Source organism: Dufourea novaeangliae, unplaced genomic scaffold (assembly GCF_001272555.1).
Source record: "Dufourea novaeangliae isolate 0120121106 unplaced genomic scaffold, ASM127255v1 scaffold14, whole genome shotgun sequence".
Taxonomy (NCBI): domain Eukaryota; kingdom Metazoa; phylum Arthropoda; class Insecta; order Hymenoptera; family Halictidae; genus Dufourea; species Dufourea novaeangliae.
The window spans coordinates 1,400,833-1,419,380 of NW_015373890.1; the positions used below are offsets into that span (position 1 = coordinate 1,400,833).

At 37.8% G+C, this 18,548-nt stretch overlaps 6 protein-coding genes across 6 annotated transcripts in view; 4 read left to right on the forward strand and 2 right to left on the reverse strand.

Moving 5' to 3' along the window:
* LOC107186408 (proto-oncogene tyrosine-protein kinase ROS) overlaps positions 1-1,243 on the reverse strand; it is a 31,129-nt gene extending 29,886 nt beyond the window's left edge. Inside the window, exon 1 of the mRNA XM_015574266.1 lies at positions 1,091-1,243. Within this exon, the coding sequence (XP_015429752.1) occupies positions 1,091-1,243 (153 nt within the window). The remainder of the gene's footprint in view (positions 1-1,090) is intronic.
* A 382-nt stretch (positions 1,244-1,625) lies between these two features.
* Positions 1,626-4,578, forward strand: LOC107185913. The gene is given in 5 exon segments (XM_015573692.1): positions 1,626-1,649; positions 2,132-2,207; positions 2,315-2,437; positions 4,354-4,556; positions 4,558-4,578. Coding segments are annotated over 5 exon segments (447 nt in total).
* A 2,302-nt stretch (positions 4,579-6,880) lies between these two features.
* LOC107186971 (prefoldin subunit 3) lies at positions 6,881-8,030 on the forward strand. The gene is made up of 3 exons (XM_015574950.1): positions 6,881-6,964; positions 7,330-7,881; positions 7,967-8,030. Exons 1-2 carry the CDS (start codon positions 6,881-6,883, stop codon positions 7,822-7,824), a joined length of 579 nt encoding a protein of 192 aa, XP_015430436.1. The 3' UTR covers positions 7,825-7,881; positions 7,967-8,030.
* Positions 8,031-8,488: 458 nt separating this feature from the next.
* Positions 8,489-9,231, reverse strand: LOC107185917 (C-Myc-binding protein). The gene is made up of 3 exons (XM_015573694.1): positions 9,217-9,231; positions 8,845-8,966; positions 8,489-8,739 (listed from the first exon to the last, which is right to left on the reverse strand). The coding sequence occupies exons 1-3, from the start codon at positions 9,229-9,231 to the stop codon at positions 8,595-8,597; spliced, it is 282 nt and encodes a 93-aa protein (XP_015429180.1). The 3' UTR covers positions 8,489-8,594.
* A 755-nt stretch (positions 9,232-9,986) lies between these two features.
* Positions 9,987-10,830, forward strand: LOC107187188 (transmembrane protein C5orf28). Its single transcript, XM_015575209.1, has 2 exons — positions 9,987-10,274; positions 10,498-10,830. Exons 1-2 carry the CDS (start codon positions 9,987-9,989, stop codon positions 10,828-10,830), a joined length of 621 nt encoding a protein of 206 aa, XP_015430695.1.
* Positions 10,831-11,454: 624 nt separating this feature from the next.
* Positions 11,455-15,537, forward strand: LOC107186724. Its single transcript, XM_015574662.1, has 3 exons — positions 11,455-12,227; positions 13,843-13,964; positions 14,780-15,537. Exons 1-3 carry the CDS (start codon positions 12,225-12,227, stop codon positions 14,970-14,972), a joined length of 318 nt encoding a protein of 105 aa, XP_015430148.1. The 5' UTR covers positions 11,455-12,224; the 3' UTR covers positions 14,973-15,537.
* Positions 15,538-18,548: the final 3,011 nt, after the last annotated feature.

The window sequence follows — 18,548 nt, forward strand, 5'->3', positions numbered from 1 at the left end:
GTCCTTCGTGCCAGAGCCATTTTTGTGTTACCGCTCGCCTCTCGTGCGCCCCGTGGAACACGCTTCTCTCTCCGCGAACCGAGCGAATCCGTGACATTTTTTGCTTCTTTACGCGTAGTACACGAATCGTTACATCATCCCTCGGATAAAAAGAAGCATCGTGGTCCGATTCGATCACAAAAAAAAATGTGGTATTACACGTCGTCACACCAGACCGACAAATGGAAACGGAAGATAGTCGGGCCATAAATTGAAACAACAAACGAAAGTAATCAGGGAGGGGAGATATCCTTTGCGAAAAAGGCTATCGAACGAATGCGCACGCGCGATCATCGTCAATATTCGCCGATCGTTTTCGTTACTAAAATCATTTGACCGGGAGCAAGGGAATTGCGGCGATAAATAAATTATCCCCGGCGTAATCCGTGATTATTTATTGCTGTAAACAAAGCGCGGCTACGCCGATGGCGTGCACGAGGGACAACACGCGAACGGTAAAAATGGCACCGCGCATTTCACGGGCAATTTAGCGACCCGTTCGCGTCGTCGTTGGGACGGTTTCTTTTTTTCTTTTTTGTTTTTGAATTTGCTGGCTACGCAATCATCTCTCGGTGACTTTTATCTATTGACACTTTCATAACACGAGTATATATAATAATACCGCGAGAGCAATCGCGAGGAACGATAAAGACCACGAAAACGATACCGATAACAGGAAAAATACCTCAGACTTCTGGATCTGTTTAGCATAAGACGAGATCTCGTGTTATCTGGCTTATTATGAAATATCTGACTTCCCTATATAACCTGTCACCCTGTTAACCGAAATCAATATACTGTTGTTTACTTCAGTTTGCGAGGTATTATTTTTTCGAGCTAAAAGTATGTATTTCATGTGCTCGAAACATGAAATTATCTGTTTTTAAAAGCAATCACAAAAAGGGAACTATGGATAGAGAGTGAAAGGTGATCATTTGGAATCTAGAAAATGGTATTATCTACATTTTGGTGCCATTTAAACGTAACTTTTCTATTTACGTTCGATTTAACTGAGACTTTCGATTGCATCCTTTGTAAAAAGAAAAGTTACCTGATTCAAGTCGAGATCGGGGCATTTCGAGGCGCATTCCTCTTGCAGATTGGCAGGAGCAGCCCGTTCTTCGAAGTCTTCTGGCAGAAGCGCCGAGACGCTTCCCGCCAACGCCAACACCTTCAGAAACACACATAATCCCGTTGCTAACATAATATCCCCACAACCCCCCCGTTGGAACCAGCCCTCGATCACCCTCCACGGAACGCTTGCGAACAGTATCTAGCTGTCGATCGTCATTGTTCTCTCGATCCTGTCAACCGCCGCGACTTTACGATAGAATACAATGCACAGACGAAACTTCTTTCTTCCACATTCCCGCACATCGATCCGTTCGAGCTCAATGATATTCGTGACACTCGTTTTCTCGTTGCTATCCGTCGCAAGAAGCAAACGGCTGCTTAGATCGCACAGTCACTCGCAAAATCACGCACTAAACGATCACATAAACGGTCAGACGACTAGATTGACTTCTTCCGTCGAGCATCACAAGAAGATACTTCGAGAATCCTCGAAAGGATCTTTGTAAACGAACATGTATAAAACACCTTTCTCCGAGGTGTTTCTTATATCTTCCATCCAGTCTAATCGATTTTGTACTAATTATCATCCATGTGCGTTGTTCCCCAAAATTACGAGCATCCGATGAATCTTGACGATTTTGCGTCCTGATCGTGTAACAGCTTCAAACTCATCGTGCCGAGATAAAATGGTGTACACTAACACGTTTGCCGCTTGTTCACCTGATTGTCACTAAAATAATCCACGAACGAGAGTTTCCAATAGATTATGTCGCAAAGATTCCCAGTCTAACACTATTTTTTGTTTAAATTTCATTTCTGTTAGTCACCAAACGGTTCACCGAGTGCTTCCTCCGCAACAGGGTGAGTTAATGAAACAGGAAAGAAAAGAAATTCGAAATTCCCTCGAATCACCTGTGACACGTTCGAGTCACGAGGGCTCGACGCAGCAAAAGTCCGGCGTGACGTTGTTGTTAATGTCTGGCGAGCATAAGAGCAACTGACTCCGAATAGCCACTAGAGAGTCAACTATCCCCCACCACGGGGCACCCTTATCTGTTGCACTCTGGTTGACCAATTCCCTACGGTGGTGGTAGGTACTCCGGCTGGAAGCGTGCACGTGAGCCTCGTTCGCGCTACGAGACGCCCCAAGACAGGACAGAAGGGGAGGAGGAACGATCCGAACCTTTCTCTGCCCAACCAGGTCCGCCTGACCGATGGTCAATTGGCAGATTGACCTGTTCTTACTATCCTCGTAAACTTTCATTCATACATTCGCACGTGCCGTACGAATCGACCGTCCATGCTACCGGTGTCGTTGGAACCGGTATAAATCGTACAACAAAGCAAATACAGACTCGAAAGTAGTCGATACCTTTTTGAAAAAAGTGCAATTCAACGACGAGCTTTTGAGAAATTTAGCCCTTCGCCGTTGAAAGTCGATATACGGCCATATTAGTCAACCATGTCGAATTATACTTGAAAGTGATAGATACTTTTTTGAAATATGTGCAATTCAACGATGAGCTTTGGAGACGTTTAGCCCTTCGCCGTTGAAAGTCGATATACGGCCATTTTAATCTCCAATATCGAATTGTACTTGTAAGTGATAGATACGTTTTTGAAAAATATGCAATTCAACGACGAGCTTTTGAGAAAATTAACCATTTGCAATTGAAGGTCGATATATGGCCATTCTGGTCTCTAATGGCGAACTATACTACATAGATACGAATAATGTTTTAATCAAGTTTAATTCTTCCTTCACTCCTCAGAACAAGATTTTTTGTCTCATTAGAATAATATCGAAAATAGATGGTAGATTAATACCAAATAAATGAGGGTTAATACCAAACAATTTCTCAAATTTCTATATGTACAAAAAGGAGTAATAAGCGTGAAACGTGCAAACGGCGAAGTGAATTTAAATTACACCTCGACTGAAGATCACTTCGTTAAGTCAACTACCCTCTTCTCTCGCGTTAGGCTTGAGCCGCGCATCGCGGTCGGGTGGTACAAAGCAAATTCGAAGCTGAGGCTTCGAACAAATACCTCCTATATTGACGTTCCTGGGGAAGAACGCATCGTCTCTAAAAATTTCTGTACACACCCGTCAATTTGACACAACCAAGGAACCAGGCGCGTAGCCTTGTTGACAGTGCGCCCAAAAGAGAGGATGGTTCCAATGTCAACTTCGAAACAGGTTCCTTCATCTTGGAAAGAAATACCTGAATTTTTTGCTTGTCGTTAATTACTTCACGCTATATATTCGTCAACGAACAAGAACGTTCGTTCGTTTCGTACGATAGTACTACTCGTTGATTCTTTTAAACCGCAACGAAGTCAAGACACGATGACTCATTTCGACAGATTGAATCTGCGGTGGGACAAGAGGCGGTCGCTATTATTTGTGGTGCCATTGTCAAGTCGCGGTGCCACGCTTCGTCTCATTCTTCCCGATGACCCAAACGAAAAATCCCATTCTTCGACGGGACGCATATCTATTGGATCGAAGGGGAACACGTCGGTTTACCATTCCCGTTCACCGGTCTTCTCTTCGATACACACCTTTAGTTCCATCCATCATGCGTATGAAGTGAGGCTCGTCGATGAACATCCGATAACGACGTAAACATATCGTGCAATTTGAAAATAAAATTTCACTCCACCCTGAACTCGCTCCAGTCGCACGAAACACCACAGACGTAAACGCTACTCCTTCTTCGTCTATCCAGTTCGAGGAGTCGTTGGAATTCTTCAAGTTGATACGTCACGTATCTGGCACGAACGAGTGCGATAATCCAGTCTTGCGTTTTAAAGGGAATATAAAGGTGCGTAAATTCTTGAACCTGATGGAATCCCGTTACGTTGCAGTGGTACGAGTAACTCGAAATTGTTTAATTTTTAATGTCAATTTTTATAACCACAGTTCAGGCACCAGTAGCTAATACACAGGTCTTAGTTTTTATTTTTGTACTTTAGATTAAATTTCTTTTTGAAAAACATTCGTTGCCATCCGTAGACTTCCTTTAACAGAAGAAATTTCATCAGACTCACTTGAGTTTTCATGCACCGTAGTTAGCATTCTCAAGTCGCAAGGATGGATGGTAACGCCTCCGCGCAGAAAAACGAAGATCAATCGATTAACGGTGTCGCGATTACGGGTAGGCGAATTCAGAACGGCTTGTTATGAAACGACAGCGATCTGTGGCACGTTAGTTCCAACCTCAATGGTGGTTACAGGTTACCTAGGGCTTCCTGCGGAAATGGCCAATATACTCCTCCGACCTCCAACTCACTCAGTCACTCGCTCACTCGGATCGCTCCTGTTTGGTGTACCCCGTACCCATATGATCACCCTGTCGCTCGACACGTACTCGTTACGGGTCATCATCGTGATCTATGCGCCTACAACAAACGTTACATCCTTAATCTGTCCTAGCCGGGCTAATTCTACGCTCGTGCTGAACGAGAAAGTTTACGTTTATTCTTCGTCTGTACGCGGACCGGGGTCTATTTCGCGCCGCGATTAGAGCCAGTTCAGCTCGACGTGACGAGCAGACCAGGCTCTGGTGATTATCGTGCTGCAATTAAATCAGCGAGTACATTAAGGAGTTATTAACCTGTCTACTGGTTCATCTATCGAACACAGACGATCAGAAAGGAAAACAGATCAACAGAAACAGGTGATTCAAGTCTGAGAAACTCCATGAAAACAGATATTTATTTATCGTGATATTAGTGTGCGTGAAAATATAAGACATTGCGGGTCAATTTGTTTGAAATAAAAATAAAAATAAAAATGTTACCTTCTGCGCAGAAAAAAGATTAGAGTTAAGTTAATATTGGGCCTGAAAAGTGCATGTAATATAACTGTTTCTATTTATTACACATCCCTTTAATCGAAAACATTCAGAATATATATTTTCAGTAATATATTTTAGACTTTACAAATATAAGAAATTTGATCAACGAGACGAAATGAATGAAAAGGGGCAAAGATTTTGAAACTACGATTGTATTATATTGTTACACATACGGACAGATTTGTGGCCTAATTAGAAAAACGATGTTTCGTAGTGTGCAACGAACAGTGTCCAATTAACACGTGCTCGTGATTCGTCGTTTGTTTTGCATACAACGTAATTGTTTGACAAAAGGAGAGGATCTTTTGTATACGACGTCTAGACGGATAGTACAAGGGCTTACCCTGCTTTACACGATACGGCAACAATTCGGCTCTATTAGGCCAATAAAGTGTATCAAAGAGGAGGAATGCGCCCCGCGTCAATCGTAAATGTAATGTCGGTTTGTCCGTCTGTGTACGGTGCTCGGCTATGCGGGGTGCGGGTGGATGGGTAATTTAGATTGAACCGTACGTTAGAAAGGATGGATGAATGAATGATTAGAAAAAGAAGGATAATTTTACATTTCAGAGAAATGTAGAAACAGGCTCCCATTTCGCAACAGCTTATATTTTCTAAAACAATCTGAACAGGTTTTTTGAAGTAGTCGATTTGCAGGTATTACGGTTGTGCTGAATTAAACAACATTTATTGCATTATTTAGTAATATTTATTTAATACTTGGGTGCACTTCTATATACATTTGCCGTTGTCTCTTATATCCTTCAGAAAAATATTGTTTAACACACAGAGTATTCCAAAATTTAAAATATATTCGCTGGAACATGAACAAAAACAGCGGAACAATGTTTTCTATAATAAGTTTTTCTTCGTGAGAATGTTCATCTTAATAGGAAAAAGCTATTCGTGGTTCGTGGAAGTATTTTAAGTGTTTTCAATACGCAACCCTGTGTTGTCTATACATACATAAACATTTATATGCAGTATGTACAAACATAACTTCTGTAATTAATCGACGCAAGAAGAGAATTATTGAAGGTGTTTTGTGTTACAATGACCTTTGAAATAATTATATGCGATTTGATATCTATATGATTTTGTTTCACGTTGCCAACTTATGCAATTCTTGTACGCTATGAAAACATATATGCGTTTACGATAAAAATAATTATTCATAATTAATAAAACGTGCAAGTATTCGAAGAACAAAGTTCAGCTCGACCAATCCTATGTAGTTTTTAATACTCCTCGATAATAGTTATCTTCATCAGAAATTAATTCCGACTCGATTATATTGTTCGTCTCACACTTCATTAAAAGTTACACGTATATATTATACGTTAATTACTTAGAAGTATATTTAAAATTTCTATACTTACAGATGTATAAATCTGTACATATTACTGAACAATGTAAGTTGGAATATGCTGTAATTTATTGGTACGGTTTTCAGTGCATTTATTTAAAAAAAAACAACAAAATCCAGTTTTACAATCGCAATAAGAAATTCATACACTATTATTTTTCATAGACGTTCATTTTTCATGAACGTAATTTTTTAATTATTTTTATTGTACATTTACTTTTTTATTTGAATCGAATAGTGTTGAATGTTTAGTTAACAATCATAGAATTGATAATATATAGATAAAAACTTATGACTTGAATTCACCGCCAGAGGGTACTACCTCCGGTCTTACAACACGTATTTAACGAAAAATTGCAACGAAAAACTATATTTAACTTTTGTTTTTAAACCAACTTATAGTTTCAATGTATACACATCGAACGATATAAATATACGTTAAACCAAATTATTGCTAAATTGATAATTCCATAAAACCATAAAAACGATCATAGAAACTGATCACGTATCATGAGAACTTGTATGAGTATAATTCAAGATGGAAGACGGTGACAATAAAGCCGACGTTGGGCTGGATAAAGAGAAAAAGTCGTACGCCGGGATACCGGAGGCCGATTTTGTAGTAAGTACAATATCACGATGAAAAATTCTTATTACATTTTATTATAGGATTATTGTTATTCGAGAAACTCGTATATTTGAATTACATGTTGTGACAATGAATGTTTTTACGATTTAGTAATCCTCATGGCTTCCAGTAAAAATTCTATCAAAAAAATGTAGTAAAAAGAATTATTGGTAATGTTTCGACCCATTGTTATGTTTTGTGAAAAAGATAGTTTAGATTTCGGATTTAAAATCTCAAAATACGTTGAATATACTTTTTTCTCAATGCACACCTTATATGGTAACAAAAGAAATAGACACCATGATATTTAAATTCTCTGTAAAGTGAATGTTATTCTATACGTAATTTTTTAACCGTAGGACGATGTCGACGCATTTATGGCAAAACCCGACAATAAATCAGCAGATAAAGTACTCCAGATGTTGGATGAGAACCATGGAAAATATAAATTCATGGAATACAACTTGGTTAATAAGAGGAGACGGTTGAAGGCACAGATTCCAGACCTAGAGAGATCATTGGAAATGATTAAAAAACTACAGCTAGAGAAAGACAACAGCAAAGATTTAGAAACTCAGTTTCTTCTATCTGAACAAGTTTATGCAAAAGCTGTTATTCCACCTACTGACAAAGTGTGTTTGTGGTTAGGAGCAAATGTTATGCTAGAATACACTTTGGATGATGCACAAGAAATGTTAACGAAAAATATTGAAGCTGCAAAAAGAAATTTAGGATATGTGGAACATGATCTAGACTTCGTCAGGGATCAGTTCACAACAACAGAAGTAAATATGGCACGTATTTATAATTGGGAAGTGAAACGCAGGCAAGCAGCTACAAGCAAACCAACATGAAATCTATTTCCTTTTAAAAATTTAATTTGCACACAACAATTGCCTAAGACCCAAAAGGTAATTATTCTAAAATCCTGAAAATATAATACTTGGTTTCTAGTGTGTAATGTTTTTGCAATGTCATATTTTTTTTTTACTTTAGGTTACTTACATTGTCAAGAAATACACCTGTGAATAAAAAATGCTATCTGGAAATGTCAATGGAATAAAGGATTCAAATATCTTTAGGTTATAAGTTAGATATACCAATATTTATGTATATTGCCACAAATACATCTGAATTCTAACTTAACATGTTGTTTCACATACTTGCAATGAGATCTCTTCACTATATCTATATATCAAACTTAAGGTTTGATACTTCTGTGAATAAGAAAATATACACAACTTGTATAAAATAAAAAAGTAATAACACTAATCATAGAAATATCACATGAAACAAAACTAAGTTAAATTAGTTTAACCATTATATCTACTTCATCATATCCTACTTTTTATATTTTGATTACAAACTGTTGTACGTTTGTAGATACATTTAATTTTGTTAAAGAACAAATATGAAAAGTATCAGCTATACTTTTGTGAATATGATTAAAAAAATAGACTTATGATTAATGGAATTTGCAAAATGGAAATTAATTTATCTTATGACCTAAAGTGTCCTCAAGTTGGTTGGTATTTCTATTGTAAGGCACATTGTCTAACTTCCAGCGAAAGTCAGTCTCCAACAGGGTCCACTTTCGTGTTATAATTTAAAATTTTATGATTAATTATTCTGCATCGTCATCTGCTTCATACTTCACTAGTTTTGCCTTTAGCTCAGTAACCTTAGCTTTAGTTTCGTCCAGTTCTTTCCTTAGTAAGTCCATTTCAATATCAACTTCTGTGATACCTCCAAGATTTTGACGAATATAACTATTACACAATTAAGAAAAATACTTGGCATACCCAAAACATGCTTAACCAATAATATTTCTGCTACTACATTTGTTTAATACTTAAATTTCAACAAAAGGATACTCTAAAGCATCATCAGGTTTCTCTGTTTGTTCATACAAAGATACAAGTACCTTTGTAAGTGCATCCATAACACCTGCTCTTTCGAGGTACTTTCGAAACTCTTCTCTCTTAGAATCAGGAGGCTAAAACAAAAAGTCATATATAAATTACAAACATGGGAAAATACTGAAATGTTTAATAATGTAGAACTTAGATATATTTATATGTATAAATTATATCTTCATAAATTTCAATAAACATGTGACATGCAATAGACAAATTAGGATAATATTACTGAAAAAATCATTTTAACGATATTCTGAACAAATCTTTAAAATTCATTCATTTGTTTCATTCATTAACGTAAAATTTTTCATGTTAAAAAAATATTACCTTCATATTCGACATCTTTTGCCGGGTTATAATTCTGTAACTATTTTATCACAATATTTATAAATTCGTACAATAACAAATAGTGCAATGCAAGTTTAGTAGCACGTGTTTGTCGAATCACACGATCGCATAAATAAGTAATGAAGCTCGATCGGAACAAAAGCCATATCACATATGCGATTTTCAAAACAAAACGTATGTTCAATGCTTTCATCGGGAGATAAAATTACTTACCATTATGTGATTTAAATGTAGCGTGTAGCAACAAAAGGAAACGTTTCCTTTACTTCGATCTGTTATTACCGGGAATTCTTCACGAACCTCACGAAACCTCTGTATCACTCTATAGTAAACTCCGAATGTCACGATAGTTTACTTCGACTGACAACAGCACAGTCAAAATAGTCTCCCGCCTTCACTGAAGGCCGTCACCATTTTGAATTTTTACGTACTGCAACAAACTTGGAATGATTCCAAAATATATTATGTTTTACCAAAGTTCTATTGATTAATTAAAATTACACAAATATTTCGTATAAACGATTAATACGATATTTATCGTGTCTGTCGGTTAGGAATTTAGCTGAAATAGACTCTAACATAAGATATTATGATCCTGAACACGGTATATCATGGTATGATAATCCAAAATGGCAGATCTTTGTTTATATCAGTTTATATATAGAGTACATATACTTCGTTCTGTATCCATTAACTGAAGAAGAATTAATAAAAAGAGGTTTTTAAATACTTTTTATAAGGCTGTTGTAATGATTTTTGGAAAAAAAGAAGTTTTTATGAGATTGGTTTTGACTGTTGCTATTAGTATTTGTTCAATTATTGGCGATCAAGGTTTAAAGAATGGAAAGAGTACTGTGTCACGCGCGATATTTGATAATATTACTCATGCAATCGTCGGTGGCCTTACTTGGGCAGTTATTTTAAACTTGTCAAAAAAGTCTCTCACACAATACTTTCCGAGTATTGTTTGTTGCTTTCTTTTGTCGTCTTTTATTGACGTAGATCATTTCATAGCAGCGTGGAGCTGGAAGATAAATGTAAGTGATGTCATCGTCTTTGTTCTGACAACGCATTAATGTTATTAGTAATAATGATAAAAAAATTGTTCCTTGATAAATTTCGAAAATCATTTTGATAAGTATCTAGTAATTGAAAATATATGTGTTTTGTGCAAATAATATCATTAGATTACTATACTTTACTATAAAATCTTTCTTGTGTAAGTATTTGTTTTATTTTTAATTCTGTACTCTTTTATAGGATGCTACACACTTGGAAAAAAGACCATTTTTGCACTGTACTACGGTTCCTATAGTGCTCTGGTTTTTAATGAATTTTTACTCAAATGTATTTAATTATCCAAAACTCAGTTATTACTCTTGGATAGTTCTGGCAAGTTTTTTAAGCCATCACATACGTGATGGCACACGGAGAGGTTTATGGTTCTGTCCTATAGGTTCAACACAACCTATTCCTTATTATCTGTATTTAAGTATGAGTATGATGCTTCCACACATTTTGCAATGGCTGATGATACCGCTTGAGTATGAATCCAAAACATATGAAAATGTTACGTTCGTTGGTATTGTGTAAATACTGTAAAGAAATATATATCTAATATCCTTGTATATATATATATACATATATACAAATACTTTAAGTATACTTGCATCCATTTTGCTACTAGAATGGACGAGAATATAAAATATATTTTTTGTATATTTATACTTTTTAGAAAAATATTACATGAATATTGTTAATATTATTGATTTTATTTACAAGATTTAAGAAAGATTTGTTATACAAAATAGTCACTTATTATTTATTTTTATAAATCATTGGAATATAATAAAGTCTGACAATGTAATAATACTACTACAGTTATTCATACTTCTACTTTCAATTTCATTCGCACATTTTCTCAACTGAACGACCGAAAAGTGCAGAATGTTTTTCCATCCATACATATATTTTAAAAATCATAGTTTCTAGGTCTCCATTCCCTTGTGCATCCGTTACAAATTTTTGATAACTAAAGCAATCAAGAACGTAGGTCTTAATCAACACTGTCGACTTACAGTAAGTTCGTCCTCGAACACGGAGACTTGTGTAACGAAAAGAAACAAGTTTCTTACGTGCGCGATGTTTACATAGCTCTTTTCAAAGACAGGTGTTCTAAGTAGAGTGTCGTTCAGAACCTACCAGTGTATCGTGTCTTCGTCTACGTGACGGGTCGTCGTTTGGTTTTGATACAAGAATTAAACGATACCCACGTAAATCGTGTCGCGTGTGGCACCTGATCGGTGAACGCGCGGAGGTCGCGTATACCCTTGCAAGAAGTCAGCCGCGCGCACGCACGTGTGTACGTATACACCTACCACAGCCTGGAGGGGTTTATCAGCATTCAGCATTGCTTTGCTGGCACTGTTACACACTTTACTTCACTCTCGTCTCGGTCTCATATAGTGTTCATTTACCTAGCCACCTATTCCGCTGAAAAACGACGCAAACGATCGAGTGTCTGGCTCCAGAAAGTAAGGACCTTGGGACCGGAAGTTCCAAGCGTGTTATTATCTTCGGAAGTCTTTCGTGTTTTCGCTGCAATGGTATTTAATTTATCCACGAGGAAACTTACTTTAACGCCGCTTAACACGCCGTTTCGGTGATTAACCATCGAAGGAATATACACATTTATGTTCCACTGAAGAATCACTAGTGACCCTACCCCGTGTTACATCGTCAGTGGTTTATGGTGATACACTAAAGACTTGTCATGCTATACAATTTTTTGTATCGGATTTAAGGAAGAATTCTACATGGAAGTATGTCGATTTCGCTGAATACGTGGTCTACAATGTCACTAGATTTTCGCAGATATCAAATCCGTAACGATAACGCGTTGATACCGATATCTTGATTGTGTACACCAGTTCAGTATTGTCTCCGGAGGGGTCCCGTGTCGCTCTTACTCTATACATATATTCACAATGGTGAGTACACGAAGAGTTCTACCATTTTTTCTATCATTGTATCTAAACACATTCGTGGTCGAAATTGTCGTGGTTCCCCGACTGCGGGTTCGATGGAATTATATTCGTCTATCCTCTATGAGCAGAAATAAACAAAAAATGGTATACAAACATAAACTTACCCAGGACTTATTAAAGAAAACTGGCTATGTTCGTGACACTTATGACATGCTTAATCATTACATTTCACTTACATAACTTGTTACCTATATTTCAGCGTTGTTCAATATTGAAAAACAAGTGCATCTTGTCAAAATTGTTATTCTATGCTACACACAATGTTTTCATTATTACTACCGCAAATTCAACGCAGATTTCAAACATTCACAGTCTATACAAATTAGGAATTGCATCATTCTCCAAGAATATATTGGTCGCAATTCCTTTTCTTGTTACTCTAATTAAGAATGAGTTTTTGTAAATTATATATTCATTACAATTATTCTTAATATATATTAGAACAGTGTGAAGACCCTGGGGCAACGTATGTACATAGATTCAGGATTTGAATCTTAAGTCCGACAAATAGATGAATTAACCATTTACTACTGGTTCCACTCAGCACGGACATATCCATTTCATCGAATCACCCCCAGACATTCTCGTGAATAATGTTATTATTCTATATAACTCCGTTTTGCGTGATTTCCAGTTTGCGAGTGACTAATCAGAATTAGATGTTGATCGTAGCACGACGCAACGTGTTTGTGCGAGTGCTTTCACAAGGATCGAGGCTAATCATAGACCCGTAATAAAGCTTGTTTTGTAACACTAATTACGACCACTCGAGCGGTCGCCTATTAGAGATGCAACTATGTGCCTTCAAGGTTGGCCTGGCGCAAGAAGAATCACAGAACTATGCGATGAAAGCGATCTGCGAGGCGCGTAAACAATTCTATGCAATTTGCGTAGGAAAAGGTGTGATTGACCGGCTACACACCGATTAAGTATATACCGGTCGTGAGTTCCCCGTTCGAATTTATTTACAGGGCCAAGATGAACGGCCTCGTGAAAATCCTTCTTCCTCCGACCGGCTTGTTTGTTTGCCCCTTTTCGGTCTGTTGACATCCGCGTTAAACGCGAGTTGCGAAATACTGGTTCGAGGAAGCGTAAAGCAGTCGTACGTGACGAAGATTCTTTCACATTCTTGCATTCTCATTTCGCGTCGCGGACATTATATCGACGTCTATTCTTTCAAGACGCCAATGTCTATTGCCACATTGAGAATCCTTTGAAACGCGGTTATCGTTCTGTGGAAATCTATACAATAGGTTCCGATCGATTGTTTCGTTTAGCGATGAAGGATAAACTGAAACAGTTACTTTAGATGAGCCTGGATGAGTCATGCGAAAGATAAAGAATTTTCTGTTGATTAAGCCGTTTAATCTAATTTTTGGTTTGGTTTTTAAAGCATTACGAGATACAAGGAATCTTAGGTATCACAGTTTACGTTAACCGATAGTTACGGTATTGCAATTACTTTATATTACCGTGAAAATAAATGACAACGATGCAGAAACGATAAAATTACTTATCGTGTTTGTCATCATTTAATGCTATTCGTTCAATCTTCCAGGAAAACGATGAGCTAGTGCTGTATTTCGCTATAGCAGGTGGAGTCATCGCTGGTTTTCTATTACTTCTGTTCATTTTGGTTTGCATACTCTTTGTCAAACTGAATCGATTAGCAGTCGACGGGTGAGTACTATCTTTCAGAAAAAAAAAATTAGAATTTTTTAATTTATTTTATGCACGCAAAACTCCACCTCCGTCCCCTCAACCTAATGTTTACTGATTTCGTGAAGATCCTATTGAGCTTTGCTTCGAAACAAACCGCGCGGAAGGCTTTGCTTCTTAAAATACTTTATTACGAAGTATTTCTTTTTGTTTTTTATAACATTTGATGCATATTCTTATTACAATTGTGGGTATCAGTTGCATAGCCGACGTTTCGTTTAATTGGGACGAGCCACGTTCTCGACGATGTAGACCAAAAATCGGGATATGTCACGTAAGATTCACACAAACACACACACACATGATTTTCAGATTCACTGGCTTCTCGAATATAGACGGTGTAGAAAGCAGTTAATAATTCGTGACTCACTCTGCTCGTCGTTGATATCGTATCTTTACCGCGACGCGATTGTTTAGCTTATCTTGTTAGAAGAATGCGAGATTGGTACAGGAGTTAAGAGAGGCTTGCACGCGACCAGATCTTTTTTTTATAATTATTTTCCGACTTAAAGAATCTTTTATTTAACTCTTTGCAGCACGATCCGTTAGTTACCGATACGTTCGATTTCACGAAAGAAACAATATTTGCTATAGTTTAATAAGTCTATCGTTGTTAAAGAAAATCTTTGTAGATCTTCCATTAGAACTGCAAAGGGTCAAAATAAAATCTTGTGGAAACGATCTTGAGCTGTTTGTTAAATACAAAATTGCCTTTTACTATCACTTATTTGTATTTAACGAAAGATTGCTTTAATACGTCGATGGATTTCTTTTAGGTCCAATCAATTAAATAGACAAACGAGTATGATGGCAGAATTTTGTTACACGAATCCAACGATCGTGCCTGGCGAACTGCTCTCTCGTCGTGGTTTCTCAATGTACAGTGGTTCGGAAAACATTAACGACGACTACGGGACAAAGAGTAAAGATTATTACGGAACATATAACGAGTCACGATCAAGATTTTGACAGGGAAATGTCATGAAACGACATCGAAAACGTGTTATTCATGTAACATCGACAATTATACTCTGTGTTACTTTATAAAGTATACGACTCGCGTAAATTTAATCGTTAAATCATCTGCCATATAATTTATTTATCAATACATATATACATAATTATTTATGTAAAAGATCGTTATCATTTATGTTATTGTGTTGAACACATCTAAAACACTACGGCAATTATGTAATGTAACATTACAATTTTATAAATTAAGGATAATGTATATAACGATTGAGAGAATCATGCTTTCGAAATAGTTCATTCAATTCTGAACAGATGTCGCCACGTACCTTAGATCTATCCGCTCCCGACAGACCGCCAGATACAAATGTCAGAACTGCACGTGTTGATAACAGGAGGCATGAACAGATTATAAAAGTTCTGTAGAGTAAGTAGATTATAATGAACTATGTACGGTATACATTTCCTAATATCCTCAATTATTTATTTTACATTAACTATCGACATTGATTGGAATCGTATTGAGTCGCTAGACGACTATTCGTTCTGTTTGTAATTTATATTGTTCATAATAAATATTAATACGTTACATATTCTTCTCTTCGTTACTTTTTTATAGCGAATGATAGTGAAACTCCAGTTGAAGTTCCTTCAAATGAAATACCTACAGCCCCCTTGAAATCGATCCAATTGATCGACTCATCAGAATCATTTATGGCGACTGAACAGTAAGAAAGCATACCCTATATATGTATATTCTTTCGTTAAGATGAAAAATCACGAAGATTATATTAAATAAAACTCTACTTTCGCACATATGGTATTAATTTCAAGATGACGATGGCTCAGTTGATCACTTTAAACCTTAACGGGGGGTCTTACCGTGCTATCATTCACTAAATTCCTAAACGACGTGTGTGTTCCAGTAACTGCTCCCTTGCTATCCGGTATCACCTCCTGAAACTCAACACCACCTCAGCGTCCTACACCTCAGAGCTCTCAAATCCACCATCCCCGAGTCACAAGACGAACAATCGATGAATGAAATCCGCGTGGTGGCTGAAGGACCATGAAAACTATCCAGGAAAAATCGCTAGTTGCTAGAGGGGTAACGACGAAAGTCGTTGAAGATGAAGGTGAAATGTGATAACGTCTTCGTCGTCTACACATCAGGTTAGTAATGGGGGTACCGAGCTACTCACAACGAGAGCACACACACACACACACACACGACCGGTAGAAATCGGTGCGTTTGTGGCCAGGTACCGTTGCGGGTCGCTTTTAGAGGCGGAAGTGGAGCATCTTCCGGCCCGATACAACGCAACATCGTCGGAGTGGGTGGCGATGAGGACCCCGTTTGGGGTAGGGATACAGACGATGCCACGGGGAGTAGGCAATAGCATGGGGATAGGCCGTAATTGGTATAAAATCATCGAGCAAACACATCGGACAAGACAGCCTGAGGGTTGTGGGCGGCGTTACGTGCCGTTGCCCTGGTTACCGCGGGGCGAATCTGCTAAAGCACCCCTTCGCCTTGATTGCGCACAGGCCCATCCCCCGTACGTATGTACCACCGTTCTCTACGTGGTGCGTATATGCAAGGGGGATCCTCGTGTGTGTTCGTGCACGTATACTTATCCCGCGAAAGCACGCCACCTGGCCTCTACATGCCAGGTTTATGATACGCGTATACACACGGAACACCGCGGCAAACCACCTCGTGTGCGTGGAACTATCCGTGACCGGTAGCGTACAGGATCGTTCGGATACCATGCTCCGAGAAACATCTCTAGGAAAACATTCCAGAGATTTTGCATGCGTCACATTGTCAGGAATTTTTATCGGGCTGTTGCGGTCATCGTAGAATTTGGGTTACCTGTTCGTTGTATTCTACGATAATGCTTCTTCAGAATGAGTTCAATTTTTAACGTTTTCCGACCTGAATTATTCTTTTCGAAACAAAAAAGAAACATGTTTTTTGCATAAAGTTATTGGATGTCGGAAAAATAGGAGAATTAAACAAAAAATGAAATAGACAAGAAAAAGGAAATGTCAATAAACAATTCCTAAGTATTATTTTCAAGAATGTAGATATCTAACCTGAGAAGATTAAACTGTATGATACTATGCCATATTGAATCTTCAAGCTCATAATCAGTTATAAATGCTATGTAAATTAATGATTTAAAATGGAATCCTATGACCGGAAAGGGTTAAGAAAGCGATAACACAATTTTAAGATACATATTCTCTTAATATTTTGTTCGACAAAGATGACGTAGAATGTTCGGGAGATAAGGGTGAGTATTGTTTAGGTAGCACAGATTTTCCTTTAAATCGCAAAGGTCCTAAAGCCTGAAAGAAAATTGTTCGAGTCCCCATGATAATAAGCGAATATCCTTCTCCCCTATGTAGATATACTTAAGTGTTTCCATTGCACACGCAACTTGTCGAGTGTTTAGCTTAACCGCACCCTGCGGATCTCCGTTTATGTTCCTAATCGGACGGGATTACGGATAGTTTCGCTCTGCCGCTCATAAACCGTGGCACGGGACATATGTTGTTCTTTCAGCATCCAGTCGCGCCATAGAATGTTGATCTTTCGTCCTGTTCGTAAAACATAATAAAATGCATTGCACGTGTCATTAAGAAGCTCAATCTGTCTAATCCTAAAAAAAAAATCCATCTATGAGTAGATCGATATACTCACTGTTAGTTTATACCGTAAATATATCAAAATACAATCACGTTTCCTGCTTTTATTAAATAAAACAGAGAAGCTAATAAAATTTTCTTGTCTTTGCACAAAACGTATACGAAGATTAATCGAAAGAAAATTCAATTTATGGACAACTACCTCCTACAGAAATGTCTCGAAGAAAAAAACACAAGATCACGGTTTCTTCACCGAACTTGTTACTCGAGAGATCTGATTAAATCATTCAATTCTTTCTACTGTCAATTTCTCCCAATTTCACTCGAAGAAGAGAGTATTCAGTTCCTGGAATCATCTCCCATAGAGTGTAAGGATATTCCAGATTAGGGGTCAAAAAGCAGCAGCTCCGTTGTCCGATTTCCTCTTCACAGGATTCGTCGGCTTAATCGTCGGTTGCGTCCCGATGTGAAACACGGACGTGGCCGTTGGCAAACGGTGTGTGCATCCCGCGACGAATGATCGCACAATTTCACAGAATCGTAGGCTGCTGGGTCGCATTCACCGGCCGAAGAATTTAACGAGGCGCACGCGGCTCTCGCCCTCCTCCGGGGGAGGCGATCGCCGTTCCAGTCACACACGCCCGATAATAGTAACCCTCGGTGAACGTTGAACACCCTTAGACACTGTCCTCGTTACACACCAACGTCATCGACGATGTATGTATATTCATAAACCTGTCCACACGTCCATCCGAACGGGACGAAGTCAATTCACGTGATCGCTTGCCAAGCTTCTTGCGAACTGCCGGCGTTGATCGTTTAATTGCAAAATTTATTCTCATTGAGTTTGATAGTTAACAATAATATACAAATATTAATACGTATTGTAAATTAGGGTAACTTTGATTCAGTCAGGGTAAT

Excerpts from the sequence above, each read along its gene's own strand:
- LOC107186724 (XM_015574662.1), top strand. Across the intron at positions 13,965-14,779 it reads AATCGATTAGCAGTCGACGG|GTCCAATCAATTAAATAGAC; the intron begins GTGAGTACTATC and ends GATTTCTTTTAG.
- LOC107185917 (XM_015573694.1), bottom strand. Across the intron at positions 8,740-8,844 it reads AAACCTGATGATGCTTTAGA|TTATATTCGTCAAAATCTTG; the intron begins GTATCCTTTTGT and ends ATTGTGTAATAG.
- LOC107187188 (XM_015575209.1), top strand. The coding sequence starts at position 9,987 with ATGATTTTTGGAAAAAAAGAAGTTTTTATGAGATTGGTTTTGACTGTT. Across the intron at positions 10,275-10,497 it reads CGTGGAGCTGGAAGATAAAT|GATGCTACACACTTGGAAAA; the intron begins GTAAGTGATGTC and ends ACTCTTTTATAG.
- LOC107186971 (XM_015574950.1), top strand. The coding sequence starts at position 6,881 with ATGGAAGACGGTGACAATAAAGCCGACGTTGGGCTGGATAAAGAGAAA. Across the intron at positions 6,965-7,329 it reads TACCGGAGGCCGATTTTGTA|GACGATGTCGACGCATTTAT; the intron begins GTAAGTACAATA and ends TTTTAACCGTAG.